Below are 19,843 nucleotides of genomic sequence, written 5' to 3' on the forward strand. Positions count from 1 at the left end.
TTGACCTACACCTATCTGATACCTTGAGCCAATTCCATCTGGGTACATCTGCAGTTTAAGTTAAGTTCCCCATCACCAAGGGCCAAACTACAGCAAAGTATTTCTCATTCACTAAATAGATGATATCTTAAACTTTGGAAGCTTTGGTTGGTTGGTTGGTTGGTTGGTTGGTTGGTTGGTTGGTTGTGTTTTTTAACATGAACCCAGTAGTTTACTAGACTATTTCAGGATTCAGACACCTCTGTGCAGACTTTCCTGGCCCACAATAAAGCACTGACTTTCAAGAGCATTCTGGAAGGTACAAGTCTGATTTAGGGGTTGTTCAGTGGATGAGATTCCCATCAGAAATGGGGGTTCTTTCAGAAACAAGATCTGAGGACTGAATGGTCAGCATAGAGAAAGGTGTCTAAGCCAGCAACTGACAGCATTACTCACAAAGAAAAGGAGATAATACAGCCAAGTGGGCATGACAACCCTCGCCTTTAGTCCCAGTACTCAAGAGACAGAGGCAGGTGGATCTCTGTGAGTTCAAGGTCAGCCTAGTCTCCAGAGTGAGACCTTGTCTTGAAAAAAACAAGCAAGCAAAAAACTACTTACTGAGAAGTCATGGAAGACACTCAAAGTCTGAACAAAGACAGACCCAGAAGAACCATAGATTCCACCTGAGGAAATGTGATGCTCGATAGGGAAGTGATTAGCACTGAGCAGTGACTGGAAGCTTGACATGACTCAGTTTGGGGCCAGGCATATCAAAGGAGAAGGTGGGACTGTCAACCAACCCCAGCCAGAAGCAGAAGTAGGCAACAAGAAAAATTGTGGAAGCAGATTCAGAGACACTGAAACCAACTTTGTAAGCCAGTCACTAAATGTAGGAGGGAGAGGCTACTCTGAAGTGCCAAGAGAAAATAAAGAAAAATACTAAAGTCAAAGAAAGAAGAAAGCCTGAGTTCTAAAAGAGCTGAGAAGCTGTGCTTGGTACACTGAGCCTACATTCTGGATTATCATCCTGTCAAAGTCATTCCACAAGAAGTTGAACTCACATCTTTTGCCACAAATGCTGAAGACACAAGAAAGACCAATTCCATCATCAGTCATTAAAGTGGTAATGACATGACATAAAATGTTCATCTCCTTGGAGACTGAAAAGATGACTTCCTTTTATATTAGTAATGGAGGCCAGTGAGACACAAGACAGAGAACATGGCTAAGAACAGTGAGAATACAGGTAGAATCATACAAGCAGAGGGGGAGGGGGAAGGGGAAGAGGAGGGGGAGAGGGAGGGGGAGGGGAGGAGGAGAGGGAGGGAGAGGAAAGACAGAGAGAGAAAAAAAGAGAAAGAGAGAAAGAGGGAGGAAGAGAGCTGCGCGCACATAGGCGCGCGCGCGCGTGTGTGTGTGTGCGTGCATACATGCATACGTGTGCACACACACACATACACAGGAGATGGTCCAATGGTTAAGAGCACTTGTTTCTCTTTAATTTTTTTTATTTTTTTTTGTTTTTTTAATGTTGGATAAGCAAAATCCAAAAATATCTAGCTTCTATATATACAAAATCATTAGAGTGTAATTTCAATATATACACATTACCAGAACTTAAAAACTTGATCCCCTTTTACAAAAATATTTAACTGGATTTATTCTCTTTATGAGGCCCACAACTGCCTGTAGCTTCAGATCCAATGTCTTCTTCTAGCCTCAGCACACATGTAGACACTCAAACATAAACACAGAATATAAATAAATAAATCTTTTTAAAAAATCATTTTAGTAGAAAGAATGATTGATACCTTGGAAGATCGCTACAGACTGCTTCCTGGGATCTGTAAGACAGCTCACTGGGATGGCAACGGAGGAGGAAAGTTTCAGAGTAAACTAATGTTGCTAATCAGCTCATGTTCAATGAAAGAGATTACACTGAGTGAGCGTGTCACCACAATGCCATCATAAGGACCTGTAACAGTGGCCAAACGAAGAAGAAAAGACTGTCACAGTGCGAGAAGTGCACCCGTTCTCCCTGGCCTTTCAGCCAGAGGAAGAGGGGAATAAGCTGAGGAATCTGTAGATCCTGAAAGGGACTGGATCCTCCCTTGAGGCCTTTAGGAAGGAACATATCCCTGGCAACACTATGATTTTAGCACAATGTGATGTCTAAAGTACAGAACTGTGGGAAAATATCTTTTTGTTCTTTTGAACAAATAAATTGATGATAATTTGTTGAAAAAAACTGTAAAACAAATAATACAGTAATTTGAAAACATAGAAACAATTCTTAGCTTAAAGTCGTCATGAGTGGGGAGATGCCTCAGTGGATAAAACCCTGGCTGCACAAGCATAAAGACCAGCAATCAGCACATACACAAAAGCCAGGCAGGCATGGCAGCCTTCCTGTAATCCCAGCACTCAGAAAGTGGAGGTAGGGCATTCCCCAGGGCAAGCCTGCCTAGCGAAGCTAGCCAAGTCAGCAAACTCTGCGGTCAGCAAAAAACCCTGCATCAGGAAATAAGATGGAGAGTGATCAGGGAAGACAGCCAACAGCCACCTCCAGCCTCCATGTGCACATGCCCACACACTTACACACATAAGTGAACACTCTTACAACAAGTTGAAGAAGAGAAGGCGTAATAGACGCTGTCAGGAGCATCGTCAGTTCAAGTCTGGTCTACTTTGAAAGTTCAAGACCACTTGAGAGATACTTTGAAATTCTGTCTCCAAAAGAAAAGGGGAAAAAAAAAAAAAAGGAAGGTACACAGAAGTGGTGTACAGCTGCCGTGATAAAAACACCCTGACGGAAAATAACTTAAGGAGGTTTATTTCAGCTCATGGTTCCAGAGGATATGAGTCCATCATAATGAGGAGGAATGGTCAGAAAACAGCAGGCAAAACTGAGAGTTCGTATCAAGGGCGGTGGGGAGAGGGGGGTGTCTATGAACACTCAAAGCCCAAACCAGAGAGCATATTTCCTCCAGCCAGGCTCACCTTCCAAAGGTTCCACCAACAGCACCAGTAAACAGGAACAAAGTATTCAAACACCAGGGTCTTTGGAGAGTTATTTCTAATTCAAACTATCACAACGCTCATGGACCAGACTGTCTAGGACTGGCTTTGGTTATGCTACTTACTAACTGTGAGATTGGTTAGGCAACTCACTCTCTTTGTGTCTCAGTTTCCTAACCACAGTAGCATTCATATCTTAGGGTAGCTATAAGGACAAAGTGAAACATCACATATAAAGTGGTGAAAGTTTTGCCCAGGCAGTGACAATGCTCCATAAAGCTGAAATGATGACCAACAACACCTGAAGAGAAGGAACGGCAGGTCCATGTAAGTAAAGATTTACAGCTTATTTCCCTTTTACCTGGAATATGGGGTCTCTCTAAAACCTTATTAAAATCTTTGCAACTTTTATTCAGTATTTGACAACTTGGAATTGAAGTAATTTTGGGCAGTCTATGCAGCTGTTTTTGTTTTTTGATATAAAAGGTTAGACCAACTACCTACCACATAGGTTATGAAGTTTGTAACTGATCATATATTCAAAGCACTTAGACAGGGTGTACACACAGTGGAGTATAGTAACTACTGGCTATCCTCCTTTTCCCCCCGTTTAGATGCTGAACTAAAAAGTTCCTGAAGGTTACTAGCATTCGGTCTCAGGATACTTAGGTTAGCCACACAGTAAGGGCTAGTAACAAAGTCATGCACACTTTGCCTGACGTCCTGGATGGCATCTACAGGCTAAAGAGCTAAAGAGCCACAGGATCTGCTTTTGCTGTGTCTCTTCCTAACTTTCCAGATCCTCAGTACGAGGCCTAACAAAAAGACAAACATCAAGATTTAGGTTTCTAACCTTTATCTTTTGCATTTTTCAGGGGTAGATCATTTTTTCCCCTCAAAGTAAGATACCAGAAACATTTTCCAAATAATTTGGTATTCAAAAATTATTGAAAAATATTTACTCTCCTCCATAACTTACTATAAATTCCTTGCCCCTTACTTGCTTGTTCTTGCCTCTCTAAGGGGGAAAGGTTGTGATTATTATTAACAGGTCAGTCTTTGTGGGAAGGAGGGAGAAGACACCTGGCAGACGGTCTGGGACATGAGACTAGGCTGTAACTGAGCTTAGTCTCTGGGGGTCCTGCTTAAGTGATGAATCTTTGTGCCACTACCACTATCAAAATGACAAAGTTGCATTCATAGACTATACAGTAATTAGATACCAAAAGGTCCTCCATACATTATATCTGGGGTTGACACAAAGTGGTTTGCCACTGAAATTTTAAAAACAAACTGAAAGCAATTATTTTTGGTTTATACAATCTCAAAGATAAATTTTTAATGAACTCCTCACACATTTTCACATTTGTAGATAGTAGTAAATGATTAATAACTACAGAAAAATATTTTCCAAGTCAAAGTTTATGACTCTTGAAAAATGTGCAATAGGTGACAGATTTATCACCAAGTAAACTGAGCATAAGTATACAATATAATATGGCAAAATATCACAAATTTCCGAAATCTTTAATATTAAGATGTTAGCATTACATTTGAAAGAAAATCTTTAATACTGCCATGTTAACCATCCATTTGAAAGAAATTTGGGTTACTGCACTTGGCTATTAGAAGGGTGAAGAAGGTAGGTGGAGATGGCACAGACCTTAAATCCCAGCACTTGGGAAGCAGAGACAGGTGAACCTCCTGAATTCAAGGCCAGCCTGGTGTACAAACTGAGTTCCAGGACAGCTAGGACTACTTGGGGTAACCTTGTCTTAAAAACAACAACAACAACAATAACAAAAAGAACACTTATTCATCTCATTCATGTTATTTTTTCTTTTCCTTCATAGTCAATAATTACACACACACACACACACACACACACACACACACAAAATGGAGAAACCTTTACAAAATGAAATGATGTTCGTATTTTCGGGAGCTATGATAGCTTTAGAGGAATATCCAAACACAATAAAAATGGCGCAGAGGAAATCCTGTTTTAGTTCACCTGATGCTTGCCATACAAGTGTAGGAGCCTGACCTCAAGGCCCTGCATCCATGTAGAAAGCGAGGAGTGGTGACATGAGCCTATAAGCACAGTGCTGGAGGGAGAGCTGGGGGGGGGGGGGGGGGGAATGGGACTCCCTGCTCAGCAAGCCTCGCCTAAAGAGAGAACCCCAATCCCAAAGACAGACCCTGCTTCAAAAATAAAAGTAGGTAGTCCCAGAGGAACAACACCCAAGGCTGACTTCTGGCCTCTGCACATATGCAAACACTCCCCTCCCTGATAACACACGCTGCAGGAAAAGTTACAGTACACTACAGAGAGAAGTTAGCAGGTGGAATTTGGAGCCAGGAGTGAGAAAAAAGGATCCCATAAGATGACTTACAGAACTGAAGATCATGTTACACAAAACAGCTAGACTCACAGAGACATACACTACCCATTTTCTCTCATGAGGAATTTAAGATTAATTTACCAAAAGAAAGAAGAAAGAAAAGGAAATGAAGAAGAAGGCTTCTATCTGAAAAGAAGGCAGTGACGTGAGCAAGGCAGCACGTATGAAAATTCCACAATGAAGCCCAAAATCTTAACCATGGATATATGCAAATGCCGGGAACTTCTAAAAGGTACTTTGTGAAATTTTAACAGAAAATACTATTGAAAATGTTAAAGCCTGAAAACTATTTTATATAAGGCAGCAGATGGTGCTCATAATAAGTCTGGGAGCAACTGGAAAGCGCCCAGACCCAGCGCCACATCGTGTATGAAATACTGTTGATTTTATTTTACTCTTCTCTGTAGTAAACACCCTCTCAATTAGTTGGCTGCAGACTGTAAAAGTAATTATTTAACACTGTTTTGAGACCTCAAAAAAGGCTCTCAGTATGATTTTTGCAGGCTCAGTGGCTTTGTTCTGCTCAGTTTGGTAAATGCCAATATTCTTACACTGTGATCTCCATCTTACATCTTATCCAACATGAACACCGCTCTAGAGGCCACAAGATTGCCCTCTCTGGTCTCTGACTTCACCAATTCTGGGTTTTAAACAAGAAAACACGTTGCTCAGAGATCATCCCACATATTATTCTCATTTAAATTTCTTTTGTCATATTCTCAGTGATGCAGCTGGTTCTTAAGTATGTGGATGAAATGTTCCTCAAGTGAGAACATGTCCTAAAGAGAACAGCTACTAGGTAACTGAGGGACGCCGGCACAGCAGACAAGGAGCACAGAGCAGAAGCAGCAAGCAGTAGGAAAACAAGTTCTTTGAGAATTAAACTTTATGTACACCGTAATTATTTTAAATTTATATATATATATATATTAGTTATAAACAATAACTAATTTAATTACGAGATTTTCGTGTATGCGCAGTGCGTGTTTCTTACCACATTACCCCCACTGCCTATGTGTCTTCCACTTCTGCTGAACTGTATGGCCGACAGCACTCTGGGCATGCGGATCTATCACTAATGGAGTTACATGATCTGTAAGGAAGGGCTTTGTTACATGTGTGGTGAAGTTGATTAAATGAGAGCCCCAGGATTAACTGTGACAACTAAAAAGCTTTACTAACTCATCACAAAACGCATGTCCTCACAGTACCTTCGGTCCCATGTCAAAACTGCTTCTAGTATGTTTTCTCCCTTCAGCCTCCTGGTTCTATGATGTTCTTGTTTATACTTTTGAGATAATAGTTCAGAATTATTTTAAAACCTGTTTTAAATCAAGGAGGATAGTAGAATTTTTTCTCAATTTAATTTGTTTTCAGTTTACAATAATATACTAATATAAAAATGAACAAAACATAGCAAATAAGACTCAGCATAGTAAATTATGTGTTCCCATGTCACACATCGCAGCAGAAGAGAACTAAAGACTGGATTAGCAGTCTGCCTTGGGCCATGAGCCTTCAGCAGATGACTGAGGAAGCTGGCTGCTGCTCACACCTTGTTTTCCACAAAACTGAAAAGAACACACTGCCATTACTTCAAGATACGCAAGACTGATCTACAAATCTATACCCAACTTCACTAAAAACAATAATAATAACAAATGCAGGTCCTAAGAGCTAGGCACATGTGTAGAGAGCACTCTGAAAACATGACTAGGAAAGCTGCAGAAGAAACCCACCCATTTTAGAATTTCTGTGTTTAAGTTAGCAGTACCCAGAGACGACGAAAGCCAGTTACTAGAAGATTTACTGCTTAGTTAAAATTCAGTTTACAAGTCAAAGGCATTTTAAAATCTCTGTGCTGTTATGAAGCTTTATGGAGTTTACAGTGGAGATGAAAACAGAAATAAAAAGATCTGACAAACAGAAAATGCCGAAGATACTTCCAGCATTATCAGTATGAAGTTCCCTCCCACCATTGCGCTCTACCTTATTTCAACACAACTGTCTCAACTCCCCGAAAAGACAAATATGCTCCCTAGGGTCCTGTTCAAAATGTAAATGTTTTAAAGTATAAATGTTTGGGGAACGAAGATGAGCGGTTCATTTTTGCTTTATATATATTTTATGTACGTGGATGTTTTGCCTGCATGTTTCTGTGCTATGTGTGTGATGCCATCCAAGGCCAGAAGAGGGCACTGGAGTCCCTGAAACGAGAGTTCCAGGCAGCAGTGAGCTACGTGGGTACTGAGAATTGAACATAGGTTTCCTGAAGAACAGCCAGTGCTCGCTCTTGCCTGCTGAACCCTCTTGCCAGCCTCCTGTCATGTACAGTTTTTTAAAACCTCAAATGTAAACTCTACACGGGCAGTGATAATTTGAGTAAAAGTGGTCCCCATAGACTACAGGGAGTCTGGAGGCGTTACTGGCGGTGTGGCCTTGTTTGGAGGAAGTGTGTCACTAGGGTGGGCTTTCAGGTTTTCAGATACTTGAGTCAGGCTCAGTATCGCTTACTCTTCTTGCTGCCTGGGATCCAGATGTAGAACTCTCAGCTTCTCCAGTCCCATATCCACCTAAACCTCACCATGCTACCTGCCATGATGATAATGGGCCAAACCTCTCAATTGTAAACCAACCCCAATTAAATGTTTTCCTTTATAAGAGTTGCCACGCCTTTCGCTGCTGCGGCCGCAGCCATGAGTATGCTCAGGCTACAGAAGAGGCTTGCCTCTAGTGTCCTCCGCTGCGGGGGAAAAAGAAGGTCTGGTTGGATCCCAATGAGACCAATGAAATCGCCAATGCCAACTCCCGTCAGCAGATCAGGAAGCTGATCAAAGATGGGCTGATCATCTGCAAGCCTGTGACTGTCCATTCCCGGGCTCATTGCCGGAAAAACACCCTGGCCCGACGGAAGGGCAGGCATATGGGCATAGGGAAGAGGAAGGGTACTGCCAATGCTCGGATGCCTGAGAAGGTGACCTGGATGAGAAGGATGAGGATCCTGCGCCGGCTTCTCAGGAGATACCGGGAATCCAAGAAGATTGACCGCCATATGTATCACAGCCTGTACCTGAAGGTCAAGGGGAATGTGTTCAAAAACAAGCGCATCCTCATGGAGCACATCCACAAGCTGAAGGCATACAAGGCCCGCAAGAAGCTCCTGGCTGACCAGGCTGAGGCTCGCAGGTCTAAGACCAAGGAAGCACGAAAGCGCCGGGAGGAGCGCCTCCAGGCCAAGAAGGAAGAGCTCATCTAGACTCTGTCCAAGGAGGAAGAGACCAAGAAATAAAGCTTCCCTCCTGTCTGTACATAGCGGCCTGGCTGTGGCCTCACATGGATCAGTCTTTAAAAGAAAACAAGCCTTTGTCTGTTTAAAAAAAAAAAAAAAAAAAAAAAAAAGAGTTGCCACAGTCATGAAGTCTCTTCACAGTAATAAAAATAACATAGGCAGGAATTTTTAATCAATACTCATAAAACCTAGAATACTGTCTGGCTTATCGTACACATTCAATAGATATTAATTAATAATTTGACAAGAACCTTTTATTTGAGTAACAAATACAAATTGTATTATAACATTAGAAAGAGCTGGTAAGATGCACAGTGGGTAAAGAACACATGCCCACAAATCTAAATACCTGAGTTTGATTGCTGGGACCCATGGTGGTCACACATGTGTGTGTGCGCTCACGCGCGTGCACACACACACACACATGCATGCCCCACAACAAACAAGCAAACAATATTTCAAAACATTTGTATACAACTTTAACATTGGTAGCCTCAAATCTTTTCCTTTTCCATCTACGCCTAACACAAAGGCCTCTTTATAGCTTCTTGGTAACCCGCAGAGTGAGACCCTCAGAATGAGTCACAGGCTTTCACCGTTATTATTTCTGGGGACTATATGATACTTGCCAGGTCTAAAACTTATTCAAATAATGAACTTTAACTGTAGAAAGAAAACTTGAGCCTACTGAAATAGACTGGCATAGGAAAGAATATTAAAATAAAATGTATTAAAATTATTATAGAATTATCATAAAAGAACTGTCATAATTCTAGATTTTTTCATAATTTTCTTACATCCTTTGAAACATGTTTTCTAGTTCTCTGTTGAGTACTGTTTCATATTATTCCTAAAGTTTTCTTTTCAAAGTCAAATTGAGATGTCATATAATAAGCTATAGTATGATTTTTAAATTTTATGTCAAAAGAGTGAACTTATTTTAAAATTATATTCTAAAAAACTCAGAGCTGGAGTATTGGCTGAAACAGTTTACTGAGAAAGCCCCAGTGCTTGATAAACTAAGACTGCAGTTTAAGTAACTCGAAGATCAGGAAATGGAAACTCATAGTGTCTTCAGCTGTTCTTTGCAGAAAGAACATTTAAAAGTCATTAAACTTTTAATCTGGACATGATGATACACACCTTTAATTCTAGTACTCCAGAGACAAAGGCAGACCAATTGTTGTGAGTTCGAGGCCAGCCAAGTCTACAGAGTGAGTTCTAGCACAGTAGGACACCCAGAGCTACAAAGAGAAACCCTGTCTGGAAAAATAAAACAAAACAAAAAGGGCTTTGACTCACTGTCAGGTTCCGGTCCCAGATCTGAATGCTTCCGTTCTGGCAGGCAGCGGCCACAAGGTTCCCGTCTCTGCTGTACGTGCACGTCGTGGGAATGACCTTTTTACCCTGCATTGTCCGAGGTTTAAAAACACTTTTTTGCTTCTTTGGATTTTCAACTTCCCAGAGCCTCACAGTACTAAAAAGAAAGGACACAATATCATTTATTTACAATAGCCTGAAGAAGCAGGCCCATAAATACTACTTTGTCTTTTAGGGACTTCTTATACATTATAAGAAAGTCTTATTTATTAATATTCATAGAAAATTATATAGAATTTGAATAATGCCATCAAATTCAAAGGCAAATGGCAAATTCTACTCCAATCTATCAATTACTTACAGTCAATGCCCTACAAAGCAGTGGACTCCAAGCTCTTGTGTGTATCTTGATAAGGAGGCTGCTGTTGGTCATAAGCCTCCTATTCAGTGCACATTAATTTATAAATTATTTACAAGTGTCAGTGGATTCCTCTATAGTAGACACTAGAAAATGCACTAAATAAGCAAACAAAACAAAAATAAAAAACAAAAAAAAAACACCTCCTGTTCCACTCCAGAGTCCAAGCAAAACCACATGTCTCTGGGAGATGAGTAGACAGAGCTCTCTGACCCCAAGCTTGAAGCAGGCCACAGGTCCTGGCAGCGCAGGCCTGGGCAGGGGCACAGCAAACTCCCCAGACAGGGAATGGAGGGGTGCCATGAGGGGATTAAAGCCATGAGATTCAGAACCCCAAAAATGAGGTCAACACCTCCTGGTAGAAGCTACGCAGCCAAGGGTACGCTCAAGTCCAGGGAGAAGAATATCTGATAGTTTACAGCCAATGAAAATATAGTTTAAAAAAAAAAAAAAACCTGAAATCAATGCCTTTTCAAGTAGATAAGCCTGAGAGAATTGACTGCTATTCAATATGTGATACAAGATAGATTAAAGAAAAGTTCTTAAAAGTTAAATTAAGAAACAAATAGAAGTCAAAATCCACACAAAGAAAAGCTGAAGGCAAACAGCATGATTGCAGGTCAGAGGCCAGCCTGAGCAAGACCCCAAAAAAGAGGGGGGAAAGCAAAAGAAAGAAAGGAAGGGGGGAGGGGAGGGGAGGGGAGGAAGGAAGGAAGGAAGGAAGGAAGGAAGGAAGGAAGGAAGGAAGGAAGGAAGGAAGGAAGGAAAGAAGGAAAGAAGGAAAGAAGGAAAGAAGGAAAGAAGGAAAGAAGGAAAGAAGGAAAGAAGGAAAGAAGAGAAAGAGGTCATACTGCCTAATGTCTGCTCAAACGGGGTCTGGAAAGATTCTCAGAAAACCAGAAGGGACAATGGGACTGCAGCGTTCAGACTAGTCTCCTGGGAAGTAGGGAGCCCCACGTTACAAGGCACCCGGCAGCCAGCCAGTCAGATGTCCTCAAGACTAGGACAGAAACTCCTGGCTGTGTGTGCTCTTCAATATCTGCTGATCAGTTTAAGCCTGTATTTCCCACACTCACATGCAGCTAACTTGGACTAACAGAGTGTAATTGAGAGGATTTCAAGGAAACATCTGAGATTCCTTCTTCACGTTCTTAACACTTTAGTCTGGCAGTTCTCTGAATATGAAATTCATGAGTACTGTGCATTATGGATTTAATTTACAGTTCCAATGCCTAAGTGATGTGGAGGATTGGTCCACACACCGTTTCTCTTCTTTAGGGAAGGACCTGTTCAAATGTTTTCCTGCTTTCAATATTAAGTAGTTCATTTTCTTTTTACTAGATGCTGACAGCTCTTTATTCTAGATACAAGTTTTGTTGCTTTGGTTGGTTGGTTGGTTGGTTGGTTGGTTGGTTGGTTTGGAGGAGTGGCAGGAAGTGAATGTGGGGACACAAACCCAGAGACTTGCACATGCTACCACAAACATACTGAGTTAATCTCCAGCTCTGGATCTCATTTCTTGATGAGAAGTGTATTTGTAAAGTAGCAAGTATTATCTAAGTATTATCATGACCTTTTTTTTTAAAAAAAAAAAAAGTGTTTCAGTAACAGATTTAAAAAAACATGTTGGTGGACTGGAGAAACAGCTCACTAGTTAATCACACTTACACAGGGTTTAGGTCCTCTGCAAGAGGGCCAGGGTTCAGCTCTCAGTACCTACATAGCAGCCAACAGCCTCTGTGCTCCCAGTTCCAAGCAATCTGATGACTTTTGACACCGTGGGCTCTATAGCTACGACATGGTGTATAAACATTCAGACGGGAAAGACAAAGATTCACATAAAATAAATGTCAACTAATCTTTCAGAATTCTTTGAGACAGGGTCTCGAACCTCTCAGAAGACCTGGAAAGTCTTCCTATGAGTTAGTATTCTAAGTGAGTGTGTGCTACTATGTCTGGGCTGTGTGGCACTAGGGATAGACTACAGAGCTCTGTACATGCTAGATCAGCAATCTACCAACAATGCTAAATCCCCTCCTTAAATTCCTATACAGTTTAATTTATTAGTATTTGGGAGCCACATAGTTAAAAACTTCCTACCTAACCAAAAAATCATAGAAATCCCCTTTATTTCTTCTCTAAGTTTTATAGTTTAAATTTTATGACTAGATCTGTCATCTACTTGAACTGATTTTAATACACAGTTCAAGGTCAGGATCAGGCTAATGTTTTTGTACGTGGATGCCCACTGTGACAGCATCATTTGTATTATAAAGCCTTCCCCTTACTAAAGGTATCCTGTATTGTCTACTTGTTCCTTGTCTCTGTTAACTGTTTCCCACAGTTAGCAATCACAAAGAACTGAGAAACACTACATGTGTTTCTATTTTTCTGGTCCCAGTTCTGCAGTGGTGAGGATAAATTACAATAGTCAACTTCTCCTTTTTATAACTGAGCATCCCCAATGACAGATGGTACTTTAGACTTATGGTGCGAAAGACCCCACACAAGCACAAACAATCATCGTGTGGCTTGTTTAAACCTCATCTTGTCTAAAACTGGGATGATGATAGCAACATTGAGGGGCTGTGAAGACAAAGTGAGATTAGGGAGGTAAACATATCCAGGACAATACTTGGAACATAATAGGCACTCAATAAATACTTGTTCCTTTCTGCATTTCCCCTTAGATCATAAATTTTTTAAAAAGCTAATAAATCTAACAAATAAGTATTTCTGTTTATTTTAATTTATTAATAGGTTGGGCTAATTATCAAAATAACAAGAAAGTAGAAATTAATTCACCTAGAATATAGATGTGTGAAATACAAGTTCATACAACATCTAATAGTGACTAATTATGCTAAGGTTTTATGGCCCTGATTCTCTGAATGTATGCCTAAAACTTAGATGCTAAAGTAATCGGCCATTAGGTATCTGTCAGAACATTTTATGCTGAAGAACAGATATTTTGAAACTTGGAGTGAGATCTGGTCTTGTAAAATTAAAACTGTGTTTCATAAGAAAGATTTAAAAATAGAAGAGGGACCTGCCTGGGCCTTTCTGGACATAAAATGAAAACATCCAGAAGACAAGAAAAAGACACAGGTGGGGTCATTACATTGCCCCAGGCACAAATGCTTTCTGTCTTAGAGTTCTGGATTGTGTCCAGATACAAGTTCTAAACTTTCTGGCATCTGCTCTGTAAATGCATCGCGGCCCTCGGCACAAGTCAGGGGAAGCATTAATTCTGCACGGAAATCACTTAGATCTTGGCTTAATTTTTCTCCAAAGACTACACAAGCAACTCAACTAAGAGTCTGAAACTTACATACTCTCTTGGTAGGAAAAAAAAAAGGCCTTCTTTTTAAAAAGTATTAAGGATTCGAGTTCCACAGATATGAGGACAGTGCTCTAGCTTTTATGTAAACACACAATAATCTTTATGAATACACACTTGACAGGAAACTCATATACATATACTTAGAAACTACAGCGAGAAGACAATAGTCCCTTTTTTCTTTCCCAGTTTCTGCAGTCACTGCAGGCTATGTACTCAAATCTGAAGATCTGGAGCTAGCCGCCTCTGATGAGCGAGAACACAGGACATTTGTCTTTCTAGGTCTGGGGTCTAGATTTCATTCATCTTTTCTAGTTCTACCCATCTGTCTGCAAAGTTCATAATTTCATTTTTCTTTGCAGCTGAATATTATTCTATAGTGTATATGCACATTTTCCTCATCTGTTTTCCTTCATCGGTTGAAGGACCATTTGGTTGTTTCCCCTTCCTAGCTATTGTAACTAGTACTGCAAGAAACATGGCCAGCCTGTACGACAAAGTGAGATGTCTGACTTTAAAATAAAACTTTTTTAGGGCTGGAGAGATGGCTCAGCGGTTAAGAGCACTGACTGCTCTTCCGGAGGTTCTGAGTTCAATTCCCAGAAACCACATGGTGGCTCACAACCATCTGTAATAAGATCTGATGCCCTCTTCTGGTGTGTCTGAAGACAGCTAAAGTGTACTTACATATAATAAATAAATAAATCTTTAAAAAAAAAAAAAAGACTGCTTGGTGGGTAAAGGTGTTTGCTCCAAGAGTAATGACCTGAATCCCGCAATACCTCTCCTGGGCATATATCCAGAAGATGTTCCAACTGATAAGAAGAACACATGCTCCACTATGTTCATAGCAGCCTTACTTATAATAGCCAGAAGCTGGAAAGAACCCAGACGCCCCTCAACAGAGGAATGGATACAGAAAATATGGTACATTTACACAATGGAGTACTACTCAGCTATTAAAAGGAATGAATTTATGAAATTCCTAGGCAAATGGATGGACCTGGAGGGCATCATCCTGAGTGAGGTAACCCAATCACAAAAGAACTCAAATGATATGTTCTCACTGATAAGTGGATATTAGCCCAGAAACTTAGAATACCCAAGATATAAGATACAATTTGCTAAACACATGAAACTCAAGAAGAACGAAGACCAAAGTGCGGACACTTTGCCCTTTCTTAGAATTGGGAACAAAACACCCATGGAAGGAGTTACAGAGACAAGTTTGGAGCTGAGACAAAAGGATGGACCATCTAGAGACTGCCATATCCGGGAATCCATCCCATAATCAGCTTCCAAACGCTGACACCATTGCATACACTAGCAAGATTTTATCAAAAGGACCCAGATGTAGCTATCTCTTGTGAGACTATGCCGGGGCCTGGCAAACACAGAAGTGGATGCTCACAGTCCGCTATTGGATGGATCACAGGGCCCCCAATGGAGGAGCTAGAGAAAGTACCGAAGGAGCTGAAGGGATCTGCAATCCTATAGGTGGAACAACAATATGAACTAACCAGTACCCCCCCCCCAGGAGCTCGTGTCTCTAGCTGCATATGTATCAAAAGATGGCCTAGTCGGCCATCAGTGGAAAGAGAGGCCCCTTGGTCGTGCAAACTTTATATGCCTCAGTACAGGGGAATGCCAGGGCCAAGAAGTGGGAGTGGGTGGGGGAGCGTGTGGGGGACTTTTGGGATAGCATTGGAAATGTAAATGAAATAAATACCCAATAAAAAATTAAAAAATAAAAAAAAAAGTGATGACCTGAACTTGATCCCCAGAATCCACTTGGTGAGAGGAAAAGAACTGATCCTCACGAGTTTTCCTCTGACCTCCACATGTGTGCTGTGGCAGGCATGTCTCCCAGGCTGAGTAAATACAAGTGTAAAATCTAAGGCGAGAGTAGAGATGTCAACAGCATAAGTTACAATGTGCCCTCATGGTCGCTGGCCTCAGGCTCAAGGAATAAACCCCCACCTATAGCTAGAGTATTGAGCCAAGGTAAATAAGACAGTGTCCCAGAACAACATGAGAATGGTGCTAGTGGTCCCATTAAGTGGAGAACTTAAGAGGAGAGAAAAAGATTGCAACGTAGTTCAAATATTAAAGACCCAGTGCTTCAAAGAATACCTATTTCTGACTAATCAGAAATGAGAGTAAGTAGGCTTCGGAGACCCAAAACAGAATTCTGCAGTTCTCCAATCAAATCCCTAAGTACTCAACTGGACAACAGGGAACTCAAAGTGACTCCACGTGGGTCATAAGGCAAGCCACTCCATTCTGCTCCACTATTGACTTCCTTTTGTAACATCATCTGAGCTAGGAAGTCAAATGAGGGTTTAGACTAAAATGTGAGGGCTGGTGTCTGTGATTGCTGATGGCTTTTAGTCAGAGAAAGGAAGTAACCTGACAACCGTGGGCAGAGGACAGAGATGATGCTAGCCAGCCCAGGATAAAGGGAGTATGACAGATCTTACAGCAATGTGTCTTCACCCACTCTTTACTGCCAGGGCTTACCAGTAGTGTGGACCAACTCCCCCAGACCCACCGGGTGCCAACAGGCTGCCCAACGAGCTGTGAAACATGAACATGATCATTGCTATTACTCTCATTTTTAAAGGCTTCTAAAACGGAATACATATACAAATTTTTCACTTAACCAACCAGATTTAAAAGTAGCAGACTCCACATCTGCAAAACAGATTCTAAAGATAAAAATGCATTGCCAAAAAGTGATTCAGTGCAAATTTGAAAATGAGATAAATATTCGTCTCTCGAAAGGGAATAGTTTCTCCTGACCGAAGAACTAAACAATACTTAATCAAGTTGTAGAGTTAAGTCGTGAAGTCAATGCTACTTTAAAAGTTTACAGTAAAAATAGTGAGTCTCTTCAATATTTCTAACAAATTAATCCACAACAAAACTCTGGAACTTGCAGGATTTTTTCCTCAGGAGTCATGAAAAGTCAAAATGTGTTTGGTAGTAAATTCAAAATACCATGCTAATGGTCTGAATAGGAACTGAGTAAGAAGTTAAGTTTGGACTCATATCATGTCAGCTGGCACGTGAGTGCTCGGTGTGAATAAAGCCGGTACTGTCTGAGCACAGCACCAGTTAGTGCACTGTGCTGCTTGGAGTGAAAGTAGCCCCACAGGCTCCTAGGGAGTGGCATTATTAGGAGGTATGGCCTTGCGAAAAAAAGTGTCACTAGGATGGGCTTTGATGTCTCAAGTGCTCAAGCCAGGCCCAGAATCTTGTTCTCCTGCTGTCTGCCTGAATGCAGAACTCTCGGCTCTCCAGCATCATGTCTACTTGTGTGCCACCATGCTTCCCGCCAATAGGTCAATGGACTAAACCTCTCATCTGTAAGCCAGCTCCAACTAATTGTTCTTCTTTACAAGAGTTGCTGTGGCCATGGTGTTGCCTCACAGGTACACGATCCTGACTAAAACAGGTACAAAAGGGTTAATAACGACTCTTACGTCATTTGAGTAGAATTTGAGTTGAATTAACAGACTTGATGCCATGGCAGCAGCATCCAGGATGTTGCAGCTTCTCTATCACTGAGCCCAAGACGCCTGATATCAGTCCTTCTGTGTGCCTGAGTGTTTGTCTTCTTCAGTCTCTCTCCACCACAGTCAGATCAAACCCCTGGAACCATGCAAGAACATCAAACTCTGACCACTTGGGGCCTTTATGATGGGCTGAGGAGTCTACTGTATGACCACTGAACATAATAAATGCTAAACAAATGTCAGGCTCACATTACATCACCATTACAGCTCACCATTATGAGGAGAGAACTGATTTCAGGTTCATATCAGAAAGAGACATAATCCGCCCATGGTCACAGTCAGCTTTAATGGAGCTAAGATTTGCTTATCTGTGATTGGTCATATTTGTTGATTGACGATAGCAGGGTCTCAAGCAGCCTTAGCCCCGCCTCCGCCTCCTGAGGACTGGGATCACAGGTGTGCAGCAACATGCTAGACTCATGAGGCAGCGGGTACTGAATCCTAGATTTTGTGCATGTGAAGCAAGCACTCTGAGTTATGTTCTCAGCCTCAGAGGTAAGATTTTTAACTCAGGACCATATGGTCTGTAACATATGAAGTATGTGTAGGAATGTCTAGTTGTATGATCATTGTGTAAAATTGGGCCAGATCCTGCTAAGTGAACAGGACATTCTTGAGGTACATGCTAGATGCCATGACAAACAGTACTTACAGTTGTTAGTTTCTAGAGACCAGAACTCATTTCATAGATCCCTAAGAATCACAAAATTTGATTTCATCATTTGGTCTTCACCTATCCCTACAGCAAATTAGTCTAAACAAAGTATAAAAGAAATGAGGGCAATGACCGACCCCTCCTGTAACTGACCAGCCAGATCACCAAACGTAACGTCAAACATCCTGGTCAGGCAACTACTACTTTAATAATTTTTTGGTAGTTTTATCTGCTCTGTTCACTGCACTCCCCAGGAGTTATTTAAACTGTTGTGAGAGTTCTTGGGTCAGACTTTGCTTTACATTTTATTGAAAGGAAAAAAAAAAAGCAGATATTTCCTCTGGGGTTGGAACGAGCAGGGTACAATCATTTTGGTTACTAGTAAATTTAGAAGCTAACTGTCCAGATCTAACTCCTCCTGCTGAGCATAGCTCTCTCCCTAAATAACTCACACTATCACTACCCTGCCCTGTCCTCCTCAGCTTTTATTTTTTTTATAATGTTGTGTTACATATATTACTCTGAGCTTCTCAAACTGTGTGTGCGTGTGTGTGTGTGTGTGTGTGTGAGGGAGAGAGAGAGAGAGAGACAGAGACAGAGACTGCATGTGTAGATGTGAGAGGACAGTTTCCAAAGGCTGAGATTCTCTCTAGCATGGGATCTCTGGGTGAGCTCAGCTTTGCGTGCACGGCCTTTTACTCACTGAGGCATCTCACCAGCTCTCAAGTCATTGGAAAGGGCTAATTAAGTTGAAAAGCAAATAAGCAAACAAGTAAGTCAATAGAAAAATAAATAGTGCTGGCTTTGAGGTCAGTATAGAGCAGAGTGGGGCTGCTTTGCTAGCTGAAAGATATTTACTACACAGAAGAAAAATGAAAACACTTTCAAAAGTAGGATCTAGACTGGTTTAATCCCTCAAAAAATTGCTGAAGCAAGACTTATGAACAGAAACCAAAACCCTCATGGGGTATTTTTTTAAGGATTTATTTTACTTTTTATTCTATATGGGAGCAGGGTTTTTGAACACACAGGTACAGGTTCTCCGGAGGCCAGAAGCCAGGGGTGCCCCTGGGGCTGGAACTACAGGCAGTTGGAAACTACCTAACATGCGTGTTGGGAAATGAACTCAGGTCCTCTGCAAGCGTGCTATGACTCTTAGCTGCCGGGCTGTCTCCCTGCCCAGTCATGAAATCTTAATATGAAAGTAGTCAAATAATGGGGGAATATTGGAACTGGCTATTACTTTGGGGGGAGTGTTTGTATTACAAAAGTTCAATAATGTCTAGAGATCACAGAACAAGCTATCAAAAGAAAGATACCCACAATAATGTGTCCTTTGTATCAATCCCTGGGAGAAAGAGAAAAACTCTCTTTCCTTTTTGGACCCACCACATGGTAGGTAATATCCAGGCTGACTTATAGAACTCTATTTTCTGACCCAGATGAATGGAGCCGTGCCACAGCTGCCGTGTGTTAAACAGATGGGGAACCAAAGGGGCTGAGCTGTTGGCCAAAGACAAAGGAAAAACTCTGCAAGTGCAGGCGCTGAAGCCTTCCATGGCTGCTTGGCAATTCGGCCTCCAAATAAACCTTCTTAATTCGCTTCACATGTGAAGAGCAGAAAATGGAAAACAGGGAAGTGAAAAAATTACGAGAATTTACTAAATAGATAGAATAACAAAAGAGTTCATTGTTCAGTGTTGATATCAGGAATGACTGGGTTTCTATGGATACTGGAGCTCTGTACCCATGCGATGCTGGGGGTTGCTTTAAGCATGCAACAGGTAAGAGATGTTTTTCCAAGGCATGACCTCCAACGAATCTATAAGGCAGCATAAAAT

At 41.3% G+C, this 19,843-nt stretch overlaps 1 protein-coding gene and 1 pseudogene across 2 annotated transcripts in view; one reads left to right on the plus strand and one right to left on the minus strand.

Annotated features, from left to right (window-relative positions):
• The window catches only part of Wdr70 (WD repeat domain 70), a 226,155-nt gene that overhangs the window by 93,920 nt on the left and 112,392 nt on the right, over positions 1-19,843 (minus strand). For both annotated transcript variants that reach the window (NM_001081402.1, XM_017316701.2), the window contains exon 10: positions 9,994-10,168. In NM_001081402.1, the coding sequence (NP_001074871.1) occupies positions 9,994-10,168 (175 nt within the window). The remainder of the gene's footprint in view (positions 1-9,993; positions 10,169-19,843) is intronic.
• On the plus strand, positions 8,075-8,774 carry Rpl19-ps6 (ribosomal protein L19, pseudogene 6; annotated as a pseudogene).

Source organism: Mus musculus, chromosome 15 (assembly GCF_000001635.26).
Source record: "Mus musculus strain C57BL/6J chromosome 15, GRCm38.p6 C57BL/6J".
Taxonomy (NCBI): Eukaryota; Metazoa; Chordata; class Mammalia; order Rodentia; family Muridae; genus Mus; species Mus musculus.